This window comes from Dermacentor andersoni, chromosome 6, assembly GCF_023375885.2.
Source record: "Dermacentor andersoni chromosome 6, qqDerAnde1_hic_scaffold, whole genome shotgun sequence".
In the NCBI taxonomy this organism is placed as follows: domain Eukaryota; kingdom Metazoa; phylum Arthropoda; class Arachnida; order Ixodida; family Ixodidae; genus Dermacentor; species Dermacentor andersoni.
In genome coordinates, this window is record NC_092819.1 from 97,963,388 (window position 1) to 97,987,544 (window position 24,157).

The window sequence follows — 24,157 nt, forward strand, 5'->3', positions numbered from 1 at the left end:
TCCCGACCAATACTATCAATTTTTTGTTCACCGCGGCTGCTGACTGGTTAATGCTTCTATACGCTTTGAGTGTCAGCGTCTCTGGAAGGTGGCCGTTACCTACAAATATCGCTGGGTTAACATCTTCTCACTCCAGCAGGATTGGCTGAGTTGTCTCTAGATTTTAGCTGCCGCAGACACACGTCTTATCCTGGTGCGAGTATGTGCTCCGGTATGTATTTAACGTTAGGCGACCAGCACGAGCCTTAAATAGCAAAGCTCTGTCTTTTTTTGTTGTTGTTAAAGCGAAAGCATTATATGGCTCACGAAGCGGAAAATCCGGCAGTGGGACCGGAGCCGGTACAAAAAGTCACATGGTCAGAGGTCCAGTGATCGCCGTCGTCTACTTCCACAGCCGGCTCCGTTGCCGCTCATCATGCCAGCGTTCCCATAGTAACCCTCGCTCTTCGAAAGCGCTGATGGCATTGGCCCACTGCCTGTTGATGCGGTGATTTCGGCGAATTCAGTCGTGCGCTCCGATGGACGAACCTTCGGCGGCGACGGTACAAAAAGTCACGTGGGCACAGAGATCCACTACGCATGTTGCTGGTCTATATATAGTGCCACGCATCGCGGCGCTGCGAATCGGTGCGGTGTTTCTGTGAGGTCGGTTGTGCGATTTAGTGTGCGAAACTAGGAATTGGACTTCTCAGTCAGTAGCTGAGTCGGGTTCCTTTGGACGTCCACGCAAGTGCGCGAACGACGCGGAAATACGGGATGCGAGAAATGATTCAAGGCAACGTGAAAACAGCACCATTAAGTTACGTAAGACGAGTTGTCATCGCAAACACGTCGCAATACTTTCGCATTGATCCACCTAGACATGCCTAAGGGCCCTCAACTTTTTATCGTTCAGATTTTCTTTTTCAATTTCTCCCCTGCTATTCTAGTAAATCACTGCGGCCTTTTTGTTTGCACAATTTGCATCTAATTTGCTGCCTCTATTTCTCTTCCTTTTCTTTTGATGATGCCTTGCGGTCCATTTGTACTTTCTGTTACCCTGTGTTTGGTTGAAAAATTTTCTTCACCTCTTTTTCCATTGTGCGCTCATACTCTTGAGGTACAAATATTTGTGTACTTCCAGCCGCTCACTTATATTCATCCATATTTCCGGGTCTTTTCTCTAAACTTATTTAGCTCTGCGCTTCTCTGACTTCAAGAGATACCAAGCGCATGTAACCCTGCACTGCCGCATTTGTATTCTTACCATGGTCCCACAATGTTAACCAGACTACCAATCTTTGTTTAACTTCCGACCCCGTCACGATATCTGCTTTTAAGCACAAAACACTTACTGAGAAACGTTAGTACTGGCACCATTACTCATTTCCGAATTTATCGCCCCACCTCACATTTAGTATACCCCCAAAATTGTCTTTATTTATTACAGCTGCATTCCACTTCCCCTTCATTATTAACTTATCTTGGTGGCTGTTTCTTGTCTTCATGGTGATGAAGGTTTACTGGCATTCCCCTTTAAACGGGCTGGTGACAAATAGTTACCTGGTCTGCTTGGTTTAATGAGGTATACGGTTCACATTTTCCATTATAGTATTTTTGTATACATCTCCGTATTATCCTTCAATATTTCTCTATCCTCATTGAGAGCAGCGGCGGCACAAGCGGCAACTTCTGTTCCTAAAGCAATCTTGTCCCGATACATGCTAAGACAGCTAATGACACATGTAAAGTGAACAAAATAGGTGCAGTATACTGCGTTATATACCGCTACTTTGTGAGTCGGAATTTTTCAAACTCTCGTAATCATTGTACTAACTTCAGGTAAGCTGAAAATTGGTTAATCACATTTGTCCACTTAGGATACTCTTGCAAATATAGTTTACAGATCTACAATACCTGTTCTTGGTGCACAGATATATATTTGTAAACCTGGTGCTTAAATTTTTTTTAACCCGCTGATATACTGCAACTTTTGTACAAACCATCAAGTCATAAATCAAGATTAGGCTTCCTGCATTCAGCAGGATACTTCTTTTTCTCCTAATTTTAAGCAAATTCTGTCGTATCGGTTCGTAAGTTGTCTAATCAGGAAATTTTGCCTTTGACATGTATATGCAAGTTCTCAGTGATCGCTACAAGGAAAAAAAACGCAAACATAGCATTGAATGTTACCGTCATTCTTTGATAATGAAAAATGATCACATAAGCCAGTTTAGTAGGGGGGATATTAGTAAAAGGTGTACTACCCAGCCCTGCACTTCATATTAGCCATCGCATCAACTTAAAATATTTCAGCCCTTTTCGGGATATAATTGGCATCATATTTAGGAACTCAATAGCTGTAATCAATTATAGTGGTAATTATGACGATTTCTCCAATGCGATATAAGTATTCGCGCAGTGTCTCCAGAAAATATATTCAAATTTATAGGCCTTAAGAGCACTCGGTTATTTAGTAACGGAAGCGGATGTAAGAGCATTTCGTCATTGGCCTGTGTTTAGGATCCAGTTCCTCGTGATAGCGATCGACTGGCGGGATAGCAAGGCGATCAACGTAGCGTTGCCCATGCCGGCGGCCGCTACGCAAGAGATGTTTTGGGAATAGGGGTCCTCAATTGGCCAACTCCTATCTCTCCGTTATTAAGCCCAATGCGAAAGTAGCAACAGCCTCAGGCTAACTTATCACATTGCCACAGTCGCCTCTTCTATTAATTTTGTGCAAGCTGTATATGCTTTGTACCAAACGCATCTTTTATTTCGCTCCTTAACGGCTGTCGCCACAGCGACAATGTTGAAATATAACCTGGTCTTTCCACAGCAAGAGACCTCAAACATTTTCTCACATATGATTGGTCCTTGCTACTAATTGTGTTAGCTCTCCATCATATAGACAGTGGACTCGCACTTATCGCCAGAACACGAACGAGCATGCCAATACCTCCAGGTGTTGTCCCAAAATATTGACTCGTGGCCTTGGCTACGTCCATGTGTCATGTGTACTTGCATAATTCGTGGCTGTACTCGATCATCACCTTGCCTAGTCTTAACACTCTTTCCTCCTACTGTCTCGCTTTCCTGCAGAAAGTAGCGACTGCGCATGATCAGCATACACATGCCCAGCTATCTGTATTTTCATTTATGGCCTTTATCTCTGCCTTTTCGCGCAATATATTAAGAAAGTGGCTCTTTGACACTTTTGTGCATGATTTCTTTTCGCAGTTTCTGTGGAGCTGCATTGCAGTTACATAGCATTTTAAGAATGTTTTGAGTAGATGTTTCATTGGGATAATAGCGTAAGACCAACACGAAGTTGTATGACAGATGAGAACATTGCGGTATAAGGTCACCCAAACTCTTTCTGCACGCACGTGCTTTTATTGAAAGAACTAACATATCTTTTAAAGTTTCGTTCATCCAGTGTGTTTTTCCTTGCTGGAAACTCGGTTTCAGACACCTGTAAAAAACAAAATAAATTACTTTTAGCACAAAAACAGGTTACGGTAAGACTTGCTCTCGATTTAATACTGTGATATGAATTGTTCTACGAAGGAATTTAGTGCCCACTTCACTGTACTTGGAGGCGTGATTGATCGGCTTAGTTTGTCATATTCAAAATGTCGGCAATGGTAGCTAGGTAGCTCGAAAATGTTTAATGCTGGTACCCTGGATGCATTGTGCCGATGAACTTTTAATGTGGCGCCAGAAATTATTTCTAAGCAGCTATGTTGATGTATCTGAAACGGTAGAGTAGGCAGTGATGAAATGAAAACAAAGTATTCTAATACAACGTAAATTCTTTTATTGGAACGGAATAACGCTCATTTGGTCAGTGAGCTTTGTCTCCATTTTTCACAGCTTACACACATTGCATGAAATTAGTTTTCATCTATTGCCATGAAATGTAGCCTTGCTGTATTTTATGATCATGATTGGCGGAGTCCATGGAAAAGTATTTCGCGATTACAACACTAAAAAATTTTAACAATACCTCTCAACGAATGCAATGATTGAACGCCTATAATGGAAAGTGATTATTCCCACTTGTAGTTTCCCACCACAGAGAGTTCTAATTTTAGGTGTAGAAGTCGGTCATTTTCTTCTAAACTAAGGGAAGATCTAGGAAGCTATGAGGCATCTTCGAATGAGATGTGCATGACTGCTTTCATATTTTATAACGAAATTATTCTTGTAGTGTTCCATTCCAATCTAACTTGTAGGCCACGTTATTGTAGCGATGCCTTCCACTCAATTCTTTGCCATTCCTATCATCCGCCGTTCATGGCCGGATCATCCCACTTGCAACGTGAGCGGAAAGTCGCTCTCAAAAATTACGAAGCGCGAAAGGGAATAGCATCGGATAAAGCATCCGTACCAAATCATGGCTCAGAACTCTAACCTTCATAAACCCACAATGTTTTGGGGTGCTATTTTACAAAAAGGCAGGCAAAAAGGCAGATTGATTCTAATCCATCACTATTATCTGAACGCCGCACGTTCCATTGCCAAGGTCCCAAAGGGATCGCGTTTAAACTTGATGGGAACACATATGTCCCATAATTTCATCCCAAGAGCTAGAAACTTACATGAAATAGTAGTCCTAGTTTTCACTAAGGAGTCATACCGTCAAATTAATATTAACTATTTCTTCGCATGCGCGCGTTCCACCGTCCATATTAGAGCACATTTTCGTAATATAATTGCTAGCAGGACAACAATCCAAGCTCACTTTCGAAGTAAGTTATTAGCAACTTGTTTCTGCTATAAGCTTTTTTTAATGTTTCCTCATTAGTCTAGAAGACACCTGTCTCGCTCGCACCGTGTTATACTATAATGGCAAGGAGCGTTGGAAAGGATACATGTGGCGATACGAGTATTCGCCGACTCTGTAAGGCGTTTTACTGTGGCGCTTTCCTTGTGATGTCCTTCCTTTTCGAAACGAATTGCTTTCTTTAGCTCTTTCGACCCTTTCTCGTGGTCGGTGATTGGTGGTCAGTGGCAGTCGGACTTCAACCACCAATACAAAGGCGCCAGTTGCCCTCGCGCCACGTAGTTGTGGGACGTTTTCGTCGCTGAACGCCACCTGTAATAGCTCTTTGAGAAGAGCATGCCATCGGGCTAGTGCTTTCGTTGAGATGGTTTACACGCTTTGGTGGTGGGAGAGCTCGTGAGGGAGAGCCCTCCTCTGCGCCCGCCGTCCTGTCCCTTTGCGGTATCTGCGGGAGAGAGTTCCGGCAGCGGGAGAACCACCTCCCACACTGGCGCTTGCGCCGCTGGCGACAGCAGACACGAGTAATTCGCTTATGTTGGTAGCCAGCTATCCTGCCACTACAAATGTCCTAAGTAATGGCTCTGTTCTCTACGGAATAACGCAATTAAACAAGTTGTAGCTAAATGTTCTCACTGCGGCAAATGTACGCCTTCAAGTGCATTATCGGTTTAATAAAGCTAATAACTTCCTAGAAGCGTTCGGCTATTTGCTGTCTTGAAAACTGTATTGAATGGTTTTCTGTGCGGTTTTCTTAATCGAGATTCGGTAGTTGCTATGATGCACAGCAGTGCGCATGAAAACGAAAAATCAAGAACCCTGAGAGAGATCTCTACACACAAAGAGCTTAGTGGAATCTGAAGACGTGAGCCCTGCTCTATGCAGGGCTTGCTACCTCAGCTAATATGTTTCAGAGGGCATGTGAGCTCTTACATTGGAAACACACAAACATTCGGTTTCCTTTTCTACTCACATTGATAGATGGGTGGGCAGGGGGCTCTGAAGCACTGTACTTGTTGGGGAACGCAGCGCTGACCAGGACGACACACACGGCCCTGCATTGAGGACAAGAACGTACCTCAGAGATTACCTGTCGTGTTTGCTTAGTGGCTATGGTGTTGGGATGCTAAGCACACAGTCGCGGGATCGAATCTTGGCGACGGCGGCGGCATTTCGGTGGAGGCGAAATGCGAAAACAGCGGTGTACTTAGATTTAGGTGCACGTTAAATAAGTCCCAGTGGATCAAATTTCCGGAGTCCCCCACTACAACGTGCCTCATAATGAGAAAGTGGTTTCATCGCGTAAAAACCCACAATTTAATTTATTTTACCCTGGAGATTAAGCATCCATTCAGACGTCGCCACTACTATATACGCTTTCTTGTAATTTAGAGCTTGTTAAATGACTCCACGTATACGAGCTCACGGATACACTGGAATTAGAATATTGTTAGAGCGCAGAGGTCTCCAGCCCACTGTCCCTTCAGGAAACCTTACCTGGTTTGATTATGATGCCATTTTAATGAAAAAGTGCGCGAAAAAGGTAGACGAGAAAGAGAGAAACGACCAACACGGGCGCCCGTGTTCATACTGAAGAGCGTAAACCTGAAGAGCATAGACAATGTATCATGGACAATGCATTCCATCAGTCGCTTTTACCATATCAGCACGTGAAGGGCCTTTACGTGTTTATGTCTAATTTCATTCTCAAGTTCTCAAGTCACGTGGCTGCCCCAGCGAGTAAAAGAATATACTTGTGGTAATGCACGTAGTCGTGCATAGACAGACACTTTAGGAGAGTGAAATATCAAAACTTCACGTCGTGTGAAGAAACGATAAAACGCTTACGCCACATCTGCGCCCGCCACCGGGCCGTGGGAATCCTCCCCCTCCTCCGGGGAATCGCTGCGCCTCCGCGAACAGGGCTGGAACAAACACATGGTTAGGATATCGTCGTTTTAAAAAACCCTCTGTTCCATGTGCAAGTGCGCCGAAAGCCTTTCCAGATCTGCCCTACAACGCTTAGTATACATTTGCAGTCTCTCGAGGTTTTACGAAACACGACATATACCTACCTACTTGTTCAACATTCACCCCTCATTTACTGCCTCACTTCTTCGACGTCACGAATATATTGAGCCTTTCTTAGTCTTCACGCGATGTAGTTGCACAATGCGTATTTTTTTTTTTTTTTTTCTAGATGGAGAGAAAACAAATGTCGCAGATTTCCACACCGCGGAAGTCATTTGGCAGTACTGACCCAATAGTAACCTCAATTTTTGTTCTCGCTTTCTCAACCGAAGCGGAAAAACAGGACGGAGAGACACAGAAATAGAGTGGCAATAACGAGTGTTCGCATTGAAATAAGCGGTGTTGTTCCAGCCAATTCGTACCTCGAATTTCTTGTGACAGCATATAAACACACGAGGCAGGTAGTATACAGGCTGTCGCACGTAACTTTAGCCAATAATTTGAATATGAAAGGCGTGTCGGTAGCGAATTGAACCAACCGCATACGATTCGCAATAGCCTATAGTAACTCAGGCAATGTTTTGTTTTCGTCATGACTCAGTAATTAAGTTTAATTACCCAACTTCTTAATTATTGGCTGAGGACCCCAAGTACGATACGCAGATATGTAGAGCACCTTCAGAAAGCACCGATCGCGTTGTTTCTTCTACGATACGTCTCACGTACTCCTTTTTTTCGGGTTGCAAAGCAAGCGCGCGAAATATGAAAAAAAAAAAAGAACACGTGACAGAGCTCTTGCGCAGTGGTATCGTGCTGCTCTCCAGCGTACTCTCGGTGAACGAGGTCGGCTCCCGTCCGATGATGGCGCAAATGCATGCTGCTGGCTGAGCGCTGCCAAGGAGATAAAGAACGGCCTGCCTCTTCCCGGTCGCCAATCACGGCGAAGCCGAACTTGTTCACCGAATGCACGCTTGAGAGCAGCACGATACCACTGCGCAAGCCCTCCGTTATGTGGCTTTTCTTCTTTTTTCAAATTTCGCGGCTTTCTTTGTAACCTAGAAAAAATGGACTAGTGAGACGTATCGTACAGGGAACAGCTCGATCGGTGGTTTCTGAAGGTGCTCAATAAATATGCGTATCATACGTGGGGTCCTCAGCCAATAACGAAAAAGTTGGGTAATTAAGCTTAAATAGTTATGGGGAAAACAAAAAATTGCCTGAGTCATTGTAGGCGAGTGCGAATAGTATGCGTTCGGTTTAACTCGCTTCCGACGCGCTTTTCATGTTTAATATGTTGGCTCAAGTTACGTGGGACATCTTGTATAGGGAAGCATTGCTTTGCTTAAAGCTCATTACATGCAACTATGCAAATGGCGGCGCATGTTCAACACGAGGCTCAGTTGCTTGAACAGCGTCTACACGGATTGAAAACTCATTTCCAATATAGTGACAATTATAACTTTACATCTGCGAAGATTTAGAATTAGCTGAATTAAACTAACACATGTTGAATCAGTATTGACGAAAATACGTCTCATATTGAAAAGTTTTCACGGCAGCCCGCCACAAACGTGTGACTAGAACTCACCTGCTGACAGCAGCGTCAGAGCTAATACCAAAGCCAAGTGCTTCATAGTGGCGTTCCTGGCACCCGAGAAACTGGCGAAGCAGGAATTGAAGCGTGCAGATTCTACTGAACGTATCACCCGTTCGAATGACCGTAGTAAATGACAGCTTGGGGAGTCCTGTGGGGCTTCACTGGCTCAAAACAGGCTTGCACGGAATGCGGCGCAATGACCAGTTCTTTGTTTTTTCTCATTTTGCTCTGAAAAAAAATGAGAAAGCAGGACCGGATCCCTCCAAGTAATCCACATGGTACGTCTGTATTGAAAGAGTGGTGCGCACGTATAGTGGTGTAGCCAGCGCAGATACCCAAGGTGACATTGAACCGAGCAACTGAAACACGTTCTTGCGGCACGTGTCACGAGGAAATAGATAAGAAGAGTTCAAGTTTCAGTCTTCGTATCGGCAACGCTAACTCGAGCTATCAGATGCGTCCGTAGTCACTGTTTTATTGCTTTTGTTTTTATTTATTTCTGGTCACCTACCTGCGTGATTTTAGTACGCCTTTCTAAAACGTTCCGCCGTGATAGGACAACCTCGCTCCGGCCCCCACCCCTAGCCCATGCTTCAGTTCACTCCACGTTCTCGCTAAGCGCATTTGTATAAGAAAAGTTGTGTCGTATTTTCACAGCGAAGATGTATACCGCTACCTCTCCCCGCCCCTCCAATGTATCTGTCCTGCCCGTGGGCAAAAATGTGGGCCGATCTAGGAGGTAGTAAAATACTGGGCCGACTCGCGGGAGGAGATAAAACGGGCTTCAAGCACTCGCCCCTAATAATAAGAGTAATAATAAATGAAGTAAATAATGGAAAATTATGTATTTTTCGTGTTTCTGCGTCAACAATATAACGGTGAGCGGGGGCTCGAAGATTGTGCAATACCTGGCCGACCCGCAGCGGAGGTGAACCTGGCTTCAAGCACTTAATCAGCCCTTAATGTTAGTTATAATAATAATTAATAATAAATAAAGTAAGATATATTGTTTCAACTCGATGGTTATACTGGAATCGTTTGTGAACAGCACATGGATTCACTAGCAGGAGGCATTGCCATATATGCAAAGGACAAAATGATGTACAACCATGCACTGTAGACTCGCAAGAGGACAACGCCAGAGACTGTGGCAATGTATGTGTCATACAATTGAACGAAGGAACTGTGTTATTCACTGTGTATAGACTTCGAGGCATGCCCGAGTGTGATATCGAGAATTTCATGACCACGCACATTGTATGGGTTAGCCGGGATGGCAGTAACCGTGTGACGTCGTTGGGGACTTCAATATGGAGAATTCAAAACCAGGCAAGAAATGGTTCACTCAGTTCGTGCTAGAAGAGTTTGCTTTGAAGCCTCACACTAATCCAAATCACTCAACTGCCTAACAACGGTCGTGTATAAATTTAAGTTTAACTGAGATTCTGTCTAAGATGGTAACCGAACCAATCAGTGTGTATCACAGTAATCAAAAAGCTATAGTTGCTACCATTACAAATTGATTAAAAATACATGTTCCCTTCTCATACCATGTGTGATGTGCTACAGCTCCTCGATATTTTTTTTCGTATTTCGGCACTTTTTCGTACTTCGCCTGCTTTCTTTCAAGCTCGGAAGCAAAGAAAAGGTGGCTCGAGAATCTTCAAATGGTCTGCAATTTTCTCATTGACATATTAGCTGTGAATATATTATATGACCCGTTAATTAAGTACTAATAACTAATTATGCGATTAGGCGAAAAAAAAAAAGAAAGGCGTATATGTCCACGCAACATCCAATAACATTACCTTGGTTCGGTCCGTCTACGGGGCAGTTGCACACTTTAAATATCTGCGCAAATTTGACACCGCGGGACACCCAGTATTACTTTCCAGCTGGCGCCAGTTTTGCTTTGTGGTTCGAATGTATCACGAGTGAACGTTACTCCTATAAGTTGTACAAGAAAACGGCATATAAATGTAGAAGCTCGACGCAAGGGACATGTTCTTTATATGTGAACACATCAAACGCATGTGCCCTCATAGTGAGCGACAAAATAATTCATGACCGGAATTTTTCTGGGGAATATGAATGCATTGCATTGTCGCCTCAGTGAGAATAAAAGGGTGTACAGCTTTGGGTCTTGCACGCGGGACTGAAAGCTCTCACTGCCGCAACAGCACAAATTCGTAGCCGGCCTCCAGCGTGGCGACGGTGTAATGCGACGTGATAATAAAAATTACGGATTGCTGATCAAAAGAAGCACGCATATAAATGGTTGTCTATTTCAATGAGACAAACGCAAGGTAACTTTTCTATTAGAATAATTTATTTTCACGTTTCAAAGCATACTCAGGGCTCCGACACGCGTTGCGTTGCAAACCACAATAACAGAAATTAGACGTGCCATCTAGCTTCAGCCAGTAGTAAGATTATACTTCTTACCACTAGCATAACTTACGGTCAGCGACGCTTGTTGTCGACCTAATATACAGGAATGAATAAGTGTGGTCCGAAATATGGCTTCTATGATGTGCTTCCGGCTCCCGCAATTGCTTCCGGCGCTTGTATCCAGCGAAAACAAAGACGTTTCGGTTATCCACCGAGAGCCGTCGCTGGGGTGTAGATTTGGGCAGCCGCTACTATGTTACCAAAGCGTGCCTCACTCCCAACTTTACTAAATCTAGAAGCGTGTAAGATGTTTTTTTTTGCGATATTCGAAACGTTGCGACTTTCGTTGTCGCCTTTCCACAACATTTCTGAGTCGTATGACTAGACAGGAATCAGAGAGAACTAGCAAAATTTACAGCACGCAGAAAGGCAATGATGAGCATTGTAGTGTGGTGCGCCTGAATATATGTGAAATCAGGCGAAACCATTAAGGCACTTGGAACAATTTTCAGTTCAGCGAAATGTTGGAATATGCATTAAACGAAGGAATGGAATCTCAAACGCAGGGGAAATGTTGAGACAGTTGCACAATCAGGGCAGAAATCGGTAGCTAAAGATAAGCCATGGATATAAGTCTTTTCAGGACCGTGTTATCCTTCGTGGTTCCTTTTAATGCGTCAGCGTTAGGAGCGTTGCAACTGACGGTGATCAGCTCCAGACCACCATCACTCGCACTTCGCTCATCGAAGGAGCAGGACGTGTGTCGAGTGAGCCCCTGAGCAACGTTTTGCAACGGGATGAACGAGGTTTAAATCATGGATCTGGTACCTTAGTGAGGTGGGATGAAAGGCCAGCGCATGTCTCGCATTTAGCGCTAAATCATCACTGATATGTTTTTCTATGAGTCATGCTCGCTTAGGTGTAGTTGTATGTACGAGTAGCAATATGTATGAAAAGAAACCGGAGAACTCTTTAAAGTGGGAGCACAAAAGATTTGACTCACATCGAAAGCTCGGCAGAACAGGGGGCTCTGGTGCACTGTACTTGATCAGAAACACAGTGCTGAACAACAGGGGACATACGATCCTGCATGTAAGAAGAAAAAAAAAAAACGGGCTCATTGATTTAACACGAATGAGGCGTCGCTGTCTGCATTTGTTTTTATGGATTTGGAAGCGACTCCAAGTAAACTCGCTGTTTTTGGCATACAAGAGTTGGGACTCTATTAGGATATAGATATGTGCAAGCGCCTCTTCTTTAGAAACATCATTACTGATTTTATTATGACCTTCTAATCACCGTTATGGGAGGGATTAACAAAATTTATAGTAGATGTTCGTTCGAAATGTTCATGCTTGTCGAGTGTGTGGAGAAATGGGCGCAGTTGCAGGTGGTATCATTTTATATGTCACCTTAGAGCCAATAAACTTGCATTTCAATGTGTTTTATACCGCATGATTCATTTTAAGGGAGGCACACTTCTAAGAAATCCGATTTAAATGATGAGACAATGCTTTCTTCACTATTCTTTCCATCAGCGTGCTGGGCACTAGATGACCAAGTAGCTGCCGCAGTTCGCACGCTAGTTAACTAAGGTTGGTTAACTAACTCTTTAATTACTGGTCCGAAGTTCAATGTTAAAGTGACCATGTTGGAGAACGACGCATGAGCAAAAGTAATATGCGAGGTTTCGAAAGCACTGTCTACGGTTGATATATTCATTAAGAAACATTTCGTTTGTTGAGCTCATACCGGAAGTGGACAGGCACACAGCGCTGGAAGCATCGCCCACGTTAATCATGACGTGGAGCAGCTTGCTGCGATTACCTGCAGAGAGATCCAATCCGCCGTCCAATCTGCAAGCGCCAATAGGTAGACATCATCTTCTCGGGGTAAGACGATAGCAGGCGCTCACAGGCGGTCAACCATTTACCCAAATAAAGCAAACAGGTCGGGAAGCTTCACGTAAGCAGTCGCGTAAGTTCGGGCGCTCTTCGCGAGCCCGGTTTCGGTGTCAGCGCAACAAAACGCAACTTTTGTCGACGAATGTCTCAACGGACGCCGCCTTTAAAACCGTGTAATTTCCTTGCTTTGTGCGACATCCTCTTCTAACACCGCCCATGTGACAATAGCGTTAAAACCAAATAACAAGTTAATCAACCAATTTTAGTTTATTAGCAAATAGCCTGCTGCGGCAGATTCACCATCTAGTGTCCGTCTTGCTGAAAGAACAGAGAAGAAAACACCACCGTATCGGTCACATCCGATATTTAAAACTCCTGTTTCCATTAAAATAGATTGCATGGTAAATACCTTTATTGAGTATAGTCCATGTAGTGTAAGTTCATTGACAGTTCATCTAGTGGAATAAAAATATTGATTGGAGCATCATACGCATGCACTTGATGACAGATGGCCTCGTGGTAAAAGCTTTCTTTCACTACCTTGGAAAAGCTGTTAATGATTGACATCTAAATGTCTATTTGCAGTGCAGTGTAGGTACAATAAAATGTGCCGGGTGCAGAATATTATGTTTCACAGAATTTTGAAACATCGGCTGTGGCAATAATTGCAAAGAAGATGAACAGGAGCTTATAGTACCGTTTCCCGCACATCTTACGGAAGGCGGACGCAGAGTACGTTGGAAAGCCGTGCTCACGACTGTCATGTACCTGTAGACTAATGTTGTAGCGTACATTAAGACAAATCATATCATATGGGACTATCACTTTTATGTTTTACAGAATTTCTAAATATCTATTTTGGCAGATAGCATCATTTCCATCCTTGAGCTGGAATATTGAAATAGGTGGACATTACTTCCACGATAAATCGAAACACAAATTCAACTAATTCATAATAATTCACTAATTGCCATCTCAATGATTACTTTCTGGCACATGTCGCAATTTACTAATTGTAGTCAGTGAGTTAGAAGGCGCCTCTACTAAAATTAAATTTCAGATCAATTTTGACGATGGCACCAGCTTCGGCATTTCCATCCCCAAAGTTGCGACGAAATACATGGGCGTTCTGGTTATTTTCGTGCTTTAGTGCACAAAGGAGTGTTTTATTAAAAGCGTAAGTGGAACAGCACTGCATTCTTCGCGCGAGTTTGATGGCCCATATCTCGAAACAGCCTCCATCACACGTAATTTCGCAGAGGATAAGCAAGAGCCTCTGCTACATTAACACCCTCGCAAAATAACGAGGTGTTCTTTCAGGTGAAGAAATACAGCAACCATTAGGAAAACTGAATCCGCATTAAAATTCTACGCACTCCTGAACGTGATTCCTGAACGCATTCTTACGTGACCTTTTTTCCATGCTTCTGAGGAGCTCAATTGCCAGTACAGTGCCTTTTAAAGTGACTTAAGTAGATATTTCATTAGGCTGATAACGAAAAAGTAACATCAAGCAGTGCGATAGATGACAACGTTGAGGTAGCAGGTTGTGCGATTCTTTTTGCGCGCGCGTGGTTTTACTAAACAAACATATTTTCAGAGATGACGTTCAACCCGTATGTTCTAATTTTTCACAATAAGGATCCTCAATGGCCAACTGCTGTCTTTCAGGTATTGCGCCGAACTCAAGAGTGGGGTGCGCGGCTAAATTGTGATATCAGCGCAGCTGCGTTTTCATTTAAATGTGTGCGACTTTCATCTGCTTTGCCACCTAAAAGGGTCATCTTTTATTTCCCTTCGTAACATTTGGCACGATGACGACAGTGTGGAAATAAGACAGTCTTTCTACAAGAAAACACGACTTTCTCATGTTTGATTTGTCCTTGTATGTATTGCGTTACCTCTCCACTCTCCGGCGTCTTCGACAACGCATTTGGAGTTATCGCTAGAACGCCATGAGTGCCAGGCGTTGCTGGCTTCTTCGAGTCACCCTGACAGTACGATATTTTTTCGGGTTGTCATTTTGAGCCCATTTAGTGATGCAAGTCCACTTGTTATTTCCTCCGGGTATTGTGCCTCTAGATTCTCACTCGTGGTCTCAACTACGCCCACCTGTCATGTTTTTGCATAATGTGCCTGTGTACTATATCACAATTTTTCAGTCTTACCCTCTTTAACGCTGTTTTCCGCAGAATTTGGCGGCTGTTATGTTTGTGCGCATGCTCAGCTATTTTTCATTTATGAAGGCTATGTCACTCTTTTGTCTCTGCGGGTAATTTACGAAAGTGATTTCTACTGTCCTTTGTGCGTGATTTTTTTACCACCTTCTGAGGGGGTGGCTTGCAGTTGCAAGTCAGTCCCAAGTATTTTTAGCTGTCTGGGGCAGGTCCTTCATTGGGGAAATTGGGGAAATTCATCATCCACCTGTATTAAGAGACAGCACCTTTTCGATGTAGAAGGTATTCCAACTCTTCCTGAGCGCATGTGTTTTATTGAATGAACTAACATGCTCAAGGTGACGCTCATCCAGCTTGCTTGACCTCGTGGGAGATTACTTCAGATACCTGCGCATATAGAAAGAAATATGTTTTACCACCAACACAACTTACAGCTGGTCATGCTTGCTGTCGACGTAATATAGTGGAACGTACAAGTGGTGTCGATAACATGGCATCTATGACGTGTTTTGGGCTCCCAGGTTGGCTTCCAGTGGTTCCAGCCAGCAGAACCATGCCATTTGGCATCTATTTCTATTATCCAGAGACAATAGTCGCCGGGGCATGAATTCGCACGCCAGCTATTATGCTACAAAAAAATGCCGGAGTGCCGGCTTCACTAAACTTACAGACTTGATAGAGTGATTTACTTATTATGATATTGGAAATGAAGGCAAATATTGTTGCCAGTTATCTACAAGGTTTGAGTGTCCTCTAACTATGCTGGAATGACAAAAAACTAGCAAATTTAAAGAACACATGAACATGATAACGAACATTCTAATGTTCTTGTGTCAGAATAGAATGTAGCAGAAGCATTGTGACACTTCACACAATTTGTGCATAAAGCTGCAGATAAAGAATAACGAGCAGCTCAAAAACGTTATTATGCAGTAAAGGCAGGCATCAAATCGTAAATACAGGGAAAATGTGAAAATTGCAGAATGTGGACAGAAACAAATAGGCTAAATAAATCTGAGAAGACCTAAGCACTTCTTAAGAATTGTGAATCTGAAAGCATTATTGTCGAATGGAACGCCGCGGAGCGGTCCTTCGAGTTAAGGCCTGGCGGGCAAGCGAGCGCGTAGATGCATGGACAACGCCTCCTAGAGAGCACAAGGCCAGCGCACTTCGATCCCTGATGCCACACGACCTTGCCAAATTGCCACACAATCCAACGGGGACGTTCCCGAGTAAGTCGCGGTGATTCGGACATCACCGCGTTGGTCACGCCGCGCTTACCAATCGAAATTTTCGCCCAAGTAGCATGATGCCACAAAGCAGAGCGCACAGGCCTGCTATCTAGAAGGCGCTGGTGTAGCCCAAGGGGTAAGACATTCGGCCTCTGAGCGTGGGGTCGGAAGTTCAAAACTCACTACCACCTACGTTTTTCCTTTGGAATATATACTGTTTTTATCCTATTATCGAGGAGAAGTTAGAACACAGGCGAGAGATTACGCCGACATGGAACGAGTGGATAACAAAGGCCTCCGAGAGTGAGGGTAACGTAGCGTCGCGGCGATACCCTCTCCCCTCACGCAACACCTGGAGCACCAGCACGTCAGCAGGTGGGCCCTTTCGCCCTCCCTGCTCCATCGAGGCACGCACAAAACGTAGATCGAAGCCAACAGGAATTTAGGTAACGTCTTGCTGCCACAAACACTGACTTTTTTTTTCTATGGATGACTTGATACTCTTGCATCAAAAGCAAACATTGATATCAGGTGTTTTAATATCGTGCTTTCCCTCGCATGACCTCTTTTATGAGTCATACATTGGAAGCGGCGGTTTCATGCAACAATACATATCAAAAGAACCCAGTGAACTATCATAGTCGAAACGCGCAAAGTTTTGGCTTCGCGTTATACTCACATCGATAGATCGGTGGGGAAGGGGCTCTGACGCACTGTACTTGTTGAGGAACGCAGCGCTGACCAGGACGGCACACACGGCCCTGCACGTGAGACAAAAATAAAGTCTTAGAATGAACGTGAATGAGGCATCGCAATCCACATTTGTTTTCTTTGAGTTTGAAAGTGGCTCCGCGTAAATGCGCCAACTTTGACAGTCTAAAATTGCAACACCAATTAAATATAGCAATCTCCAGGCTGGTCCCCATTAGATACCTCGTTATCGAGTTGGATATTATCTTTTAATCGCTCCAATGGAAGCGTTCAACTATAATTTGGAGTATTTATTGTCACTGTTCTTTGGAATGTCGATCTTTGTCGAGTGTGTGGAAAAATGGACGCAAGCACAGATGACACCATTTTGACACCAGTATACATATTGTATACTGCCTTATGCAGTATACAATATGCGGCAAACGCAAAGCAGTGGTGTTCCAAAGAGAAGCTGTCAATGACACTTGTAATCAGGGGCTCGTCTCACACTCTGTGGGCATGTACTTCAAGATTATTCCCACAATGCTTTTCAGAAGGTTGCTGTAAAAAAAATGTATTCCCTTCCTCCAGAAAGAGAACAGCATGCCGGCTGGGAAGCGTATGGAAGCGCTTATTTTTCCATCTCATATATTGGGCACTGAAGAGCCAGATGGTCTTTTCTTTCCCGCAGTGATGCATAAAAAAGGACCATTCTGCTGCCTTTCACTGTCTCAGGACATGTGTTACAAAGCACAAAATGGCATTGGTAATGTCCACCGTAACGCAAATATGCCGTTATGAAAATTACGATATTAGTGTAGGTACCACCTTTGTACAGCGTAGCGGTAGTTTCCTATCATGCTCTCTGTTTCTCCTGAAGTTACAAGACGAGTGCACTTACACCACAGTTCTGGCCGCCACCAGGACGTGGAAATGAACCACCTCCTCCGGGTCGGACCCCAGGTCTGCCAGGGAATCCTTGTCCCCCCGGTCTACTTGGAAATGTGCCCGGCCTTCCAGGAAGCAGGCCTGGTCGGCCCACATTTGGAGGAAGAGGTCTCCCAGGCTGACGCTGAGCTTCCGTTAGCAGCACTGAGGAGAACTTTATAGTGAATTCCCGCGCTATGTTACGAGGACAATTATTCAACAGAAAAGCCTTCAAAGTGGGCTAACACTTATGAAAGACACACATCATCTAACTTAATGTTCTGTAAGTGGAAGAGGCACATCCGAGCTTTATTTTCTTTATATAATGAACGTGCGTGTGGGCTTAAGGTGCAGACCTCTCATAGCAAATAGTTTACTCCGTTATGTGTAACGCAAACGGTACACAGAAGACAGGCATAGAGAAAGAAAGCGCAGTCTTTCTGGCTGTTCTGTCGCCTTGGTGGCGCGCCGCATGTGGTAGATGTCACGCAGTGCCATAGATACTAGACCATGAGTCTATTTGAGTCATTTCACATCTTTCTATTCGTTGCAGTTAAATCTTATCGAGTGTTTCCATTTTCTCGGCTTTCATTAGGCTTCTCTATCGTAATTACTAATGTGGAAAACACCACGAAGAATGCGGTGAAAAATGAGAAGACGAGAAAAAGGTTTGCCGTGTTTTTCAACATTTGAAATCGCACCAACTAGTGAAGCTCTCAGTCATCATGTTCACTGTGATCCAAGCCATTCTGCTTTTTCTACAGACTTTCATATATATAAGGGGCGGATGTCTCCACCTGCCACACGGAAGCACCTATTGTGAAGTCATCGGCACACAAAAAAAAAACAAATCACTGTGCCATGTAATTTTTTTACCTGACTCGCCTTTCTACCACGCATTCTTCCAACACCCGTTTTATTGTTATGGCTCACTTACATATGTAGTGGCAACCTTAGCCTGGCTGAATTGCACCACTTGAGCTAGCTATATTTTTCTTGTCTATAGTTATAGGGGATTTTCACTTAACCATGCTCCTAATTGCAGCGCATTTTTTACTTTAGAAGTGGGAATGGGAATAGAAAGCGGTGACTCAGCGTCCCACCAATGTTGTGTGTGCCTCGAAAGGGTGGTGGTGAACCTTTGCAGTGCTGCAGGACACAAGGTGGAGTGTACTTATTGTTACAGCATTGGAAGACGTACTTGCAAAGCGCGCACAAAACAAACAGTGCAAGGCAGAGAAGGAGGAACAAGCAATGCGCCGCAGTTCAAGGGGATGCGTAACGTACCTGCTGAGAGAAGCACAGCGACCAGTGTCAGGGTAATTTTTTTCATAGTTGCGCTAGTTACGTTCTCCGTGCCTGCAGGCGAGTGGCGATCGAAGACTACAAGGGCAAATGTGCGGCGGTCAGTCCTCCCCAAGACGCTTTTATTGAGGCTGCCGGAATTCAGACAGGGACGCTTGCAGCGCGCGATCACATCCTCGCACCGCTCCAGGCGCCCTGCTAAGCGGCATCTTTAGAGCAACTCGTCTCACCTACAGCCTTGTGCGTAAGCAGGCAGGCGGGAGCGCGGAGTGGTGCGTAAGTGGCGGTCTTCTAAGGCGCGCTTCGCACGGAGGGAGGAAGTAAGCATGCGCGCACACGCAGTGTGGCATTGACCGGATCATTTGCGATTCGACCACCGTTAGCGCGGCACGTGCCGGCTAGAAACGTCCACAACCTTGTGCTTGTTTCTGTCGTTGGACGCACTGACCCGCAGATCCCGTACTCAAGGACACGTGAAGCTGTATCGATTAGTCATCTGGCTGTCAGTCGCTTAAAGATGGTAATTAGCCTGCTAGCTCGCTATTGCACAGTTGTGATGTTGCATTTAAACTCTGGGTAAGAGACAGCTCCAGTCAGTGACCACCGATCTTTTTTTTGTTTTTTGAAAAGCCCTTTCGTCTGGTCAAAGCGCATTAAACGCAGCGCAGTCTAGTCCGGCAAATCTTCTCGAAGCGTAGCATTGTGAAAAGGTGTAAGATTTGAACGCCTTAAGTCGTGAAGGCTGCACCATTGAACTGCTGCAGGCAATGCAATGAGAATATCTATCAGCCCTCGATATTTTACTAGAATAAATAAGAAGCTGGTAAATTACCCAACAATACCAGACGTTCACTTGGTTTTATTGCACGACGAAAGGAAGGTCTATGGGTCATATTCGCAGAAACAGTTTCTTTGCTGCCGGTGTCAAATGCTAATCGCTCAAGTAAATCGAAAATGTCCAAATGGCACCTCGTTACGAACGCGAGGAATAATATTTAGCATAATGTTTGAATAAGATACATGTCAATCTTGTTGTGCTTTAAATTTATTTGCATTGAAGTGGGCATACAACGTTGTGTACATGAGTGCCTCAATAACGACGGACTTATTTGAGGTGTCCATTCCTTCAACCATGATTACGGTACGGAAGTTATATCGTACTTGGTGTTCCTACATTCTTAGTCTTTTCCTCGGAGCCACCAAATATAAGTTGTTGTTTCATATTTCAGTAATGAACTTTCCCTCAGACGCGTGCCTTTTGAGAACATAGCTGGGATATGAAGAAATTATCATAATTAGCAAACTTACATTCGTTTGTTATTGCTGCAGCATTCCTTAAAGCTACTAATCTAGGGAAGAATTTATTTACATTTCGACGATTCCATCATATTTGAACTTAACATTTCTCGCAAGGAAGGGTTGCTGCTAGCTTGTCGTTAGGAATTACTTCACTGCTGGGTAGATTATTTTAATCTCGCCTGTCGCGTGATCGAATCGCGGCCACGACAGCTGCATTTCGATGGAGGCGAAATGCGAGAACACCTGTGTACTTAGATTTAAGTTCACATTAAAGAATCCCAGGTGGTCAAAATCTGTGGAGTCTTCGACTAATGGCGTGCCTCATAAATAGATCGTGGTTTTGGCCCGTAAGACCGCATAATCTTTTTTTTATTTTCAACTCGCCCCACATTCATTATCTCTGCCGTTTTTGAATATATCTTTCACTGTTTAGTTAGTGCTCTATGTCTAGCACTGTCTAACGATGCAACGTACAACGAAAGTTTGTGCGACATCCGGCACTTCTTTGGAGTTCTGCTATCTGTTCTACTGTGGAAGCGCTAGGCCATAATCTCCAATGCACACAACTTATTTGCAAACGGAACTTGATTCTGCCTTTAGTAGACACAAAGCGCTGCCTGCTGCTGACTTCGCACATACAACAAAACAGTCTGTATGTATCAGTAGTAACAATACTTCTTTTGCTGCTAAAATGTATTTGCATGCTCACTGCCTCAACTAATAAGCCTGCATTGCTTTACGTGGACATGCAGATACATATACTCTGACCGAACAGCACATCAAGAAAAAAAATATCTTCTAGGCACTGTACAAATATCAAAGATATATAATAAAAGAGAAAATAATCGCTGCGACTCCTTTTCGTCTATCTTAACACATACATACATACATACATACATACATACATACATACATGCATGCATGCATGCATGCATACATACATACATACATGCATACATACATACATACATACATACATACATACATACATACATACACACACACACACACACACACACACATACACACACACACACACACACATACATACACACATACATACATACATACATACATACATACATCTTTATTTCAGCAGCTCACAATTTATTACACCTATCGTTCCCGCATAAGCGCAAGTCGCTTGTGGGCTGGTCACGGCAGACATGAGGTGCTAGCTCGCTGCTAGCAAAAGAAGTACGACGTATATGTTACATATCGCAACAGCTTGAAGAGAACACTGAACAGGAATATTTTACTGGGTTAGTAGCGTGAGAAAAAAACTAATTTGAAAAATGAAATTTCCCTCTATTTCTTTGGGAAAAGGTACAGATCACAATCTGTTTGTTTACAAAACAATAGTTCAAATAATGATAGGAACTGTTTAAAAAAGAACATAAGCACACTATACCTGTCAAGTATTTGCACATATTCACATATTCACATATTTGCACTGGAGTTTTAATAGCTACGCTACGCAAGTCACAAGGAAAGATGAATTACACCTTGTAACCTTAAAAAAATAATTTGTCAGCCATAGCACGTTTAACACAGAGTGCCAGGAGCTTGTAAGGCTGCTGAACGAAGAAAAGGTAAACGTAACTACTTCAGTCCCCTAGTATTCAGCAATATAAGCCATAATGATTTGGATTTTAACATTGTTACATAGCAAGAATCAGCGGCTGAGATTTCTCTACTTATGTCGAGCTATCTTATCACTTGTGCATTCTATCTCCCTCTTTCTAACCGATATTTAACGGGGATGTCTGAATGCTCCGATTCCAATAATGAAACAAATATTCACCTAGTCGGTTCGGTCATTGCATTGAAAAGTGACTGTTCGTAGGAATGAGTATTTTTGAATAGTTCTAAAATATTTCAGAATTGGCAAATGTACTCAATAAAGATAGAGTCGGAGTAAAATTACAATAAATTTCATTGCCGTGGTTATAGTATTGGCATAACACATCAAAAATTTACTATGTCGCTCAGGAAGACCCACTTTTTCAGCTGAATCGCAATCTAGCGCACTCTCCGAAGACTCCTGGGTATGCGAAATTACTTCTTAATTGTTCCTAACGCTCCATTTTTGCTTTCATTAAACACTACTTCCTAATTGCCTACGTAATCATAAAGGCTTGCTTTATGAAAAACGTAAAGTGTGGGCTGAGTCATTTTTCCGACATGAAACTCACGATCAGCTCACGTGCGAAATCGTGGAACTTGTCCGACACGTAAGAGAAAAAAGGCCATGATATCTCTTTTCAATGGATACCAGGTCATTGCGGTATCATAGGAAATGATGACGCAGATAAGGCAGCTCGGACGCCAAACCAACTAGACTGCTGCGTACCCATTCCTCTCTCAAGAACCGACGCTGAGAGACAACTTCGCATTCTAGCACGTACGATCTCCTTAGCAGAGTGGGATACCGCAGATACAAGGTGCAGAAGACTGCACAGACTAAACACGTCACTGCAACTCAGACCTCTGGCTGGTCTTTACCAATGCAGAGCATCTCTTCTGGGTCGAAGTGGCTTGGAGTTGCCTTCACGAATGCCTACTCAACACTAATTGCAATGGCTGACAGTCCTCCATGTGATATTTGAGGATGTGAGGAGAACATTGTCCACTTATTGTGCCGTTGTCCTCAATTTCAAGCACAAAGACAATCTTTGACCAACAGATTGAGGAAATTAGAAGATCGTGCACTCAGTGAACAGACAGTATTACAGCATCGTCCTCACCAATCACCAGTTCAGAAGGCAGGGAAGGCACTTTTGTGCTCTCTCAGAACGTGTGGTTTGCGCGAGCGGCTTTAACTAAAGTACTGTCCGTACACGTCTCCTACACCTTCTCTCTCCCTTCTCTCTCTTCCCCTTCTCCCAGCGGGTAGCCAACCAGACTCTTGACTGGTTAACATCCCTGCCTTCCTATATTCCTATATATATATATATATATATATATATATATATATATATATATATATATATATATATATATATATATATATATATATATATATATCTGTATGTGTGTACGACACTTTTCGTGCAAAAATGGCAATTGGAAACAAGAGTCGCAAGGAGTTGAGAAATGAAGCGATCTGCTAAGGGAAAAAGACGAAGAAACAGTCAAACAGGAAGGAAAAACTAAAATTAACAAATTTAACCGTTGTTTGTGAAAATATTTATGCATCAACACCTTTTATTTAAAAAGGAAGTAGAGAATACGCCACCAGAAGTAAAGAATAATTCCGTATGTTTTGAATGACGCGTTTACAGTTACAAGTTGAGCCGACTGACGAAGATAGTTAACTACTTTGCTTATTTTGGTGTTTTTCTAACCTTCCGCAGTGGGCGCAGTACGGCTAGAACCGCAGCGTCCTGTGCTCAACGCGGTTGTGTGGGACTGGCGGCTACGCATCTTTACGCAACTTCCCAAATAACAATACGAGTCGCTTTTGGCACGTAACTAGGTAGAGCAGTAAAGGATGGATCGAAAAGGACTATAATTGTTTCGCAAATGTATATTTCTCTACAATTATTTCAGAGCTAATTCAGAAAAACGCAACTACAGATATTTATTTTACACCTTCGCTTGTTTTCTTGTTCTTGGCAGTGTTCTTCCTGCGCTTCTTTCCTGCGCGAGTCAATGATGTGGTTCCTTGTTTGCCAAGTAACGGAGGGGTGTATCTCACAGGCGTACCTGTGAGATACACCTTAGTTCATTTCTCTTTTGCGGGTTTGCGCTTCTTTATGGCCAACGGTGGACATTATTCACATTTTTATTAGTAAAGATAACCTCCCTCATTTGCATAGAAAAGTTACATTGGGTTGCCCCCCCCCCCCAGAAAAAAAATCCTGGGTACGCGCCTGCCACAGTGTTATCATACTTGG

At 43.5% G+C, this 24,157-nt stretch overlaps 1 protein-coding gene across 2 annotated transcripts; it reads right to left on the reverse strand.

Moving 5' to 3' along the window:
• Nucleotides 1–3,343: 3,343 nt before the first annotated feature.
• On the reverse strand, nt 3,344–19,577 carry LOC129382481 (uncharacterized). Of its 2 annotated transcripts, none has more exons than XM_055066504.1 (4): nt 18,942–19,577; nt 17,629–17,819; nt 5,739–5,820; nt 3,344–3,454 (listed from the first exon to the last, which is right to left on the reverse strand). In XM_055066504.1, the coding sequence occupies exons 1-4, from the start codon at nt 18,985–18,987 to the stop codon at nt 3,447–3,449; spliced, it is 327 nt and encodes a 108-aa protein (XP_054922479.1). In that variant the 5' UTR covers nt 18,988–19,577; the 3' UTR covers nt 3,344–3,446. The 2 variants fall into 2 exon arrangements, with proteins under 2 accessions (XP_054922479.1, XP_054922480.1); XM_055066505.1 differs by lacking the exons at nt 3,344–3,454; nt 5,739–5,820 and adding exons at nt 15,103–15,192; nt 16,717–16,798.
• Between the last annotated feature and the right edge of the window lie 4,580 nt (nt 19,578–24,157).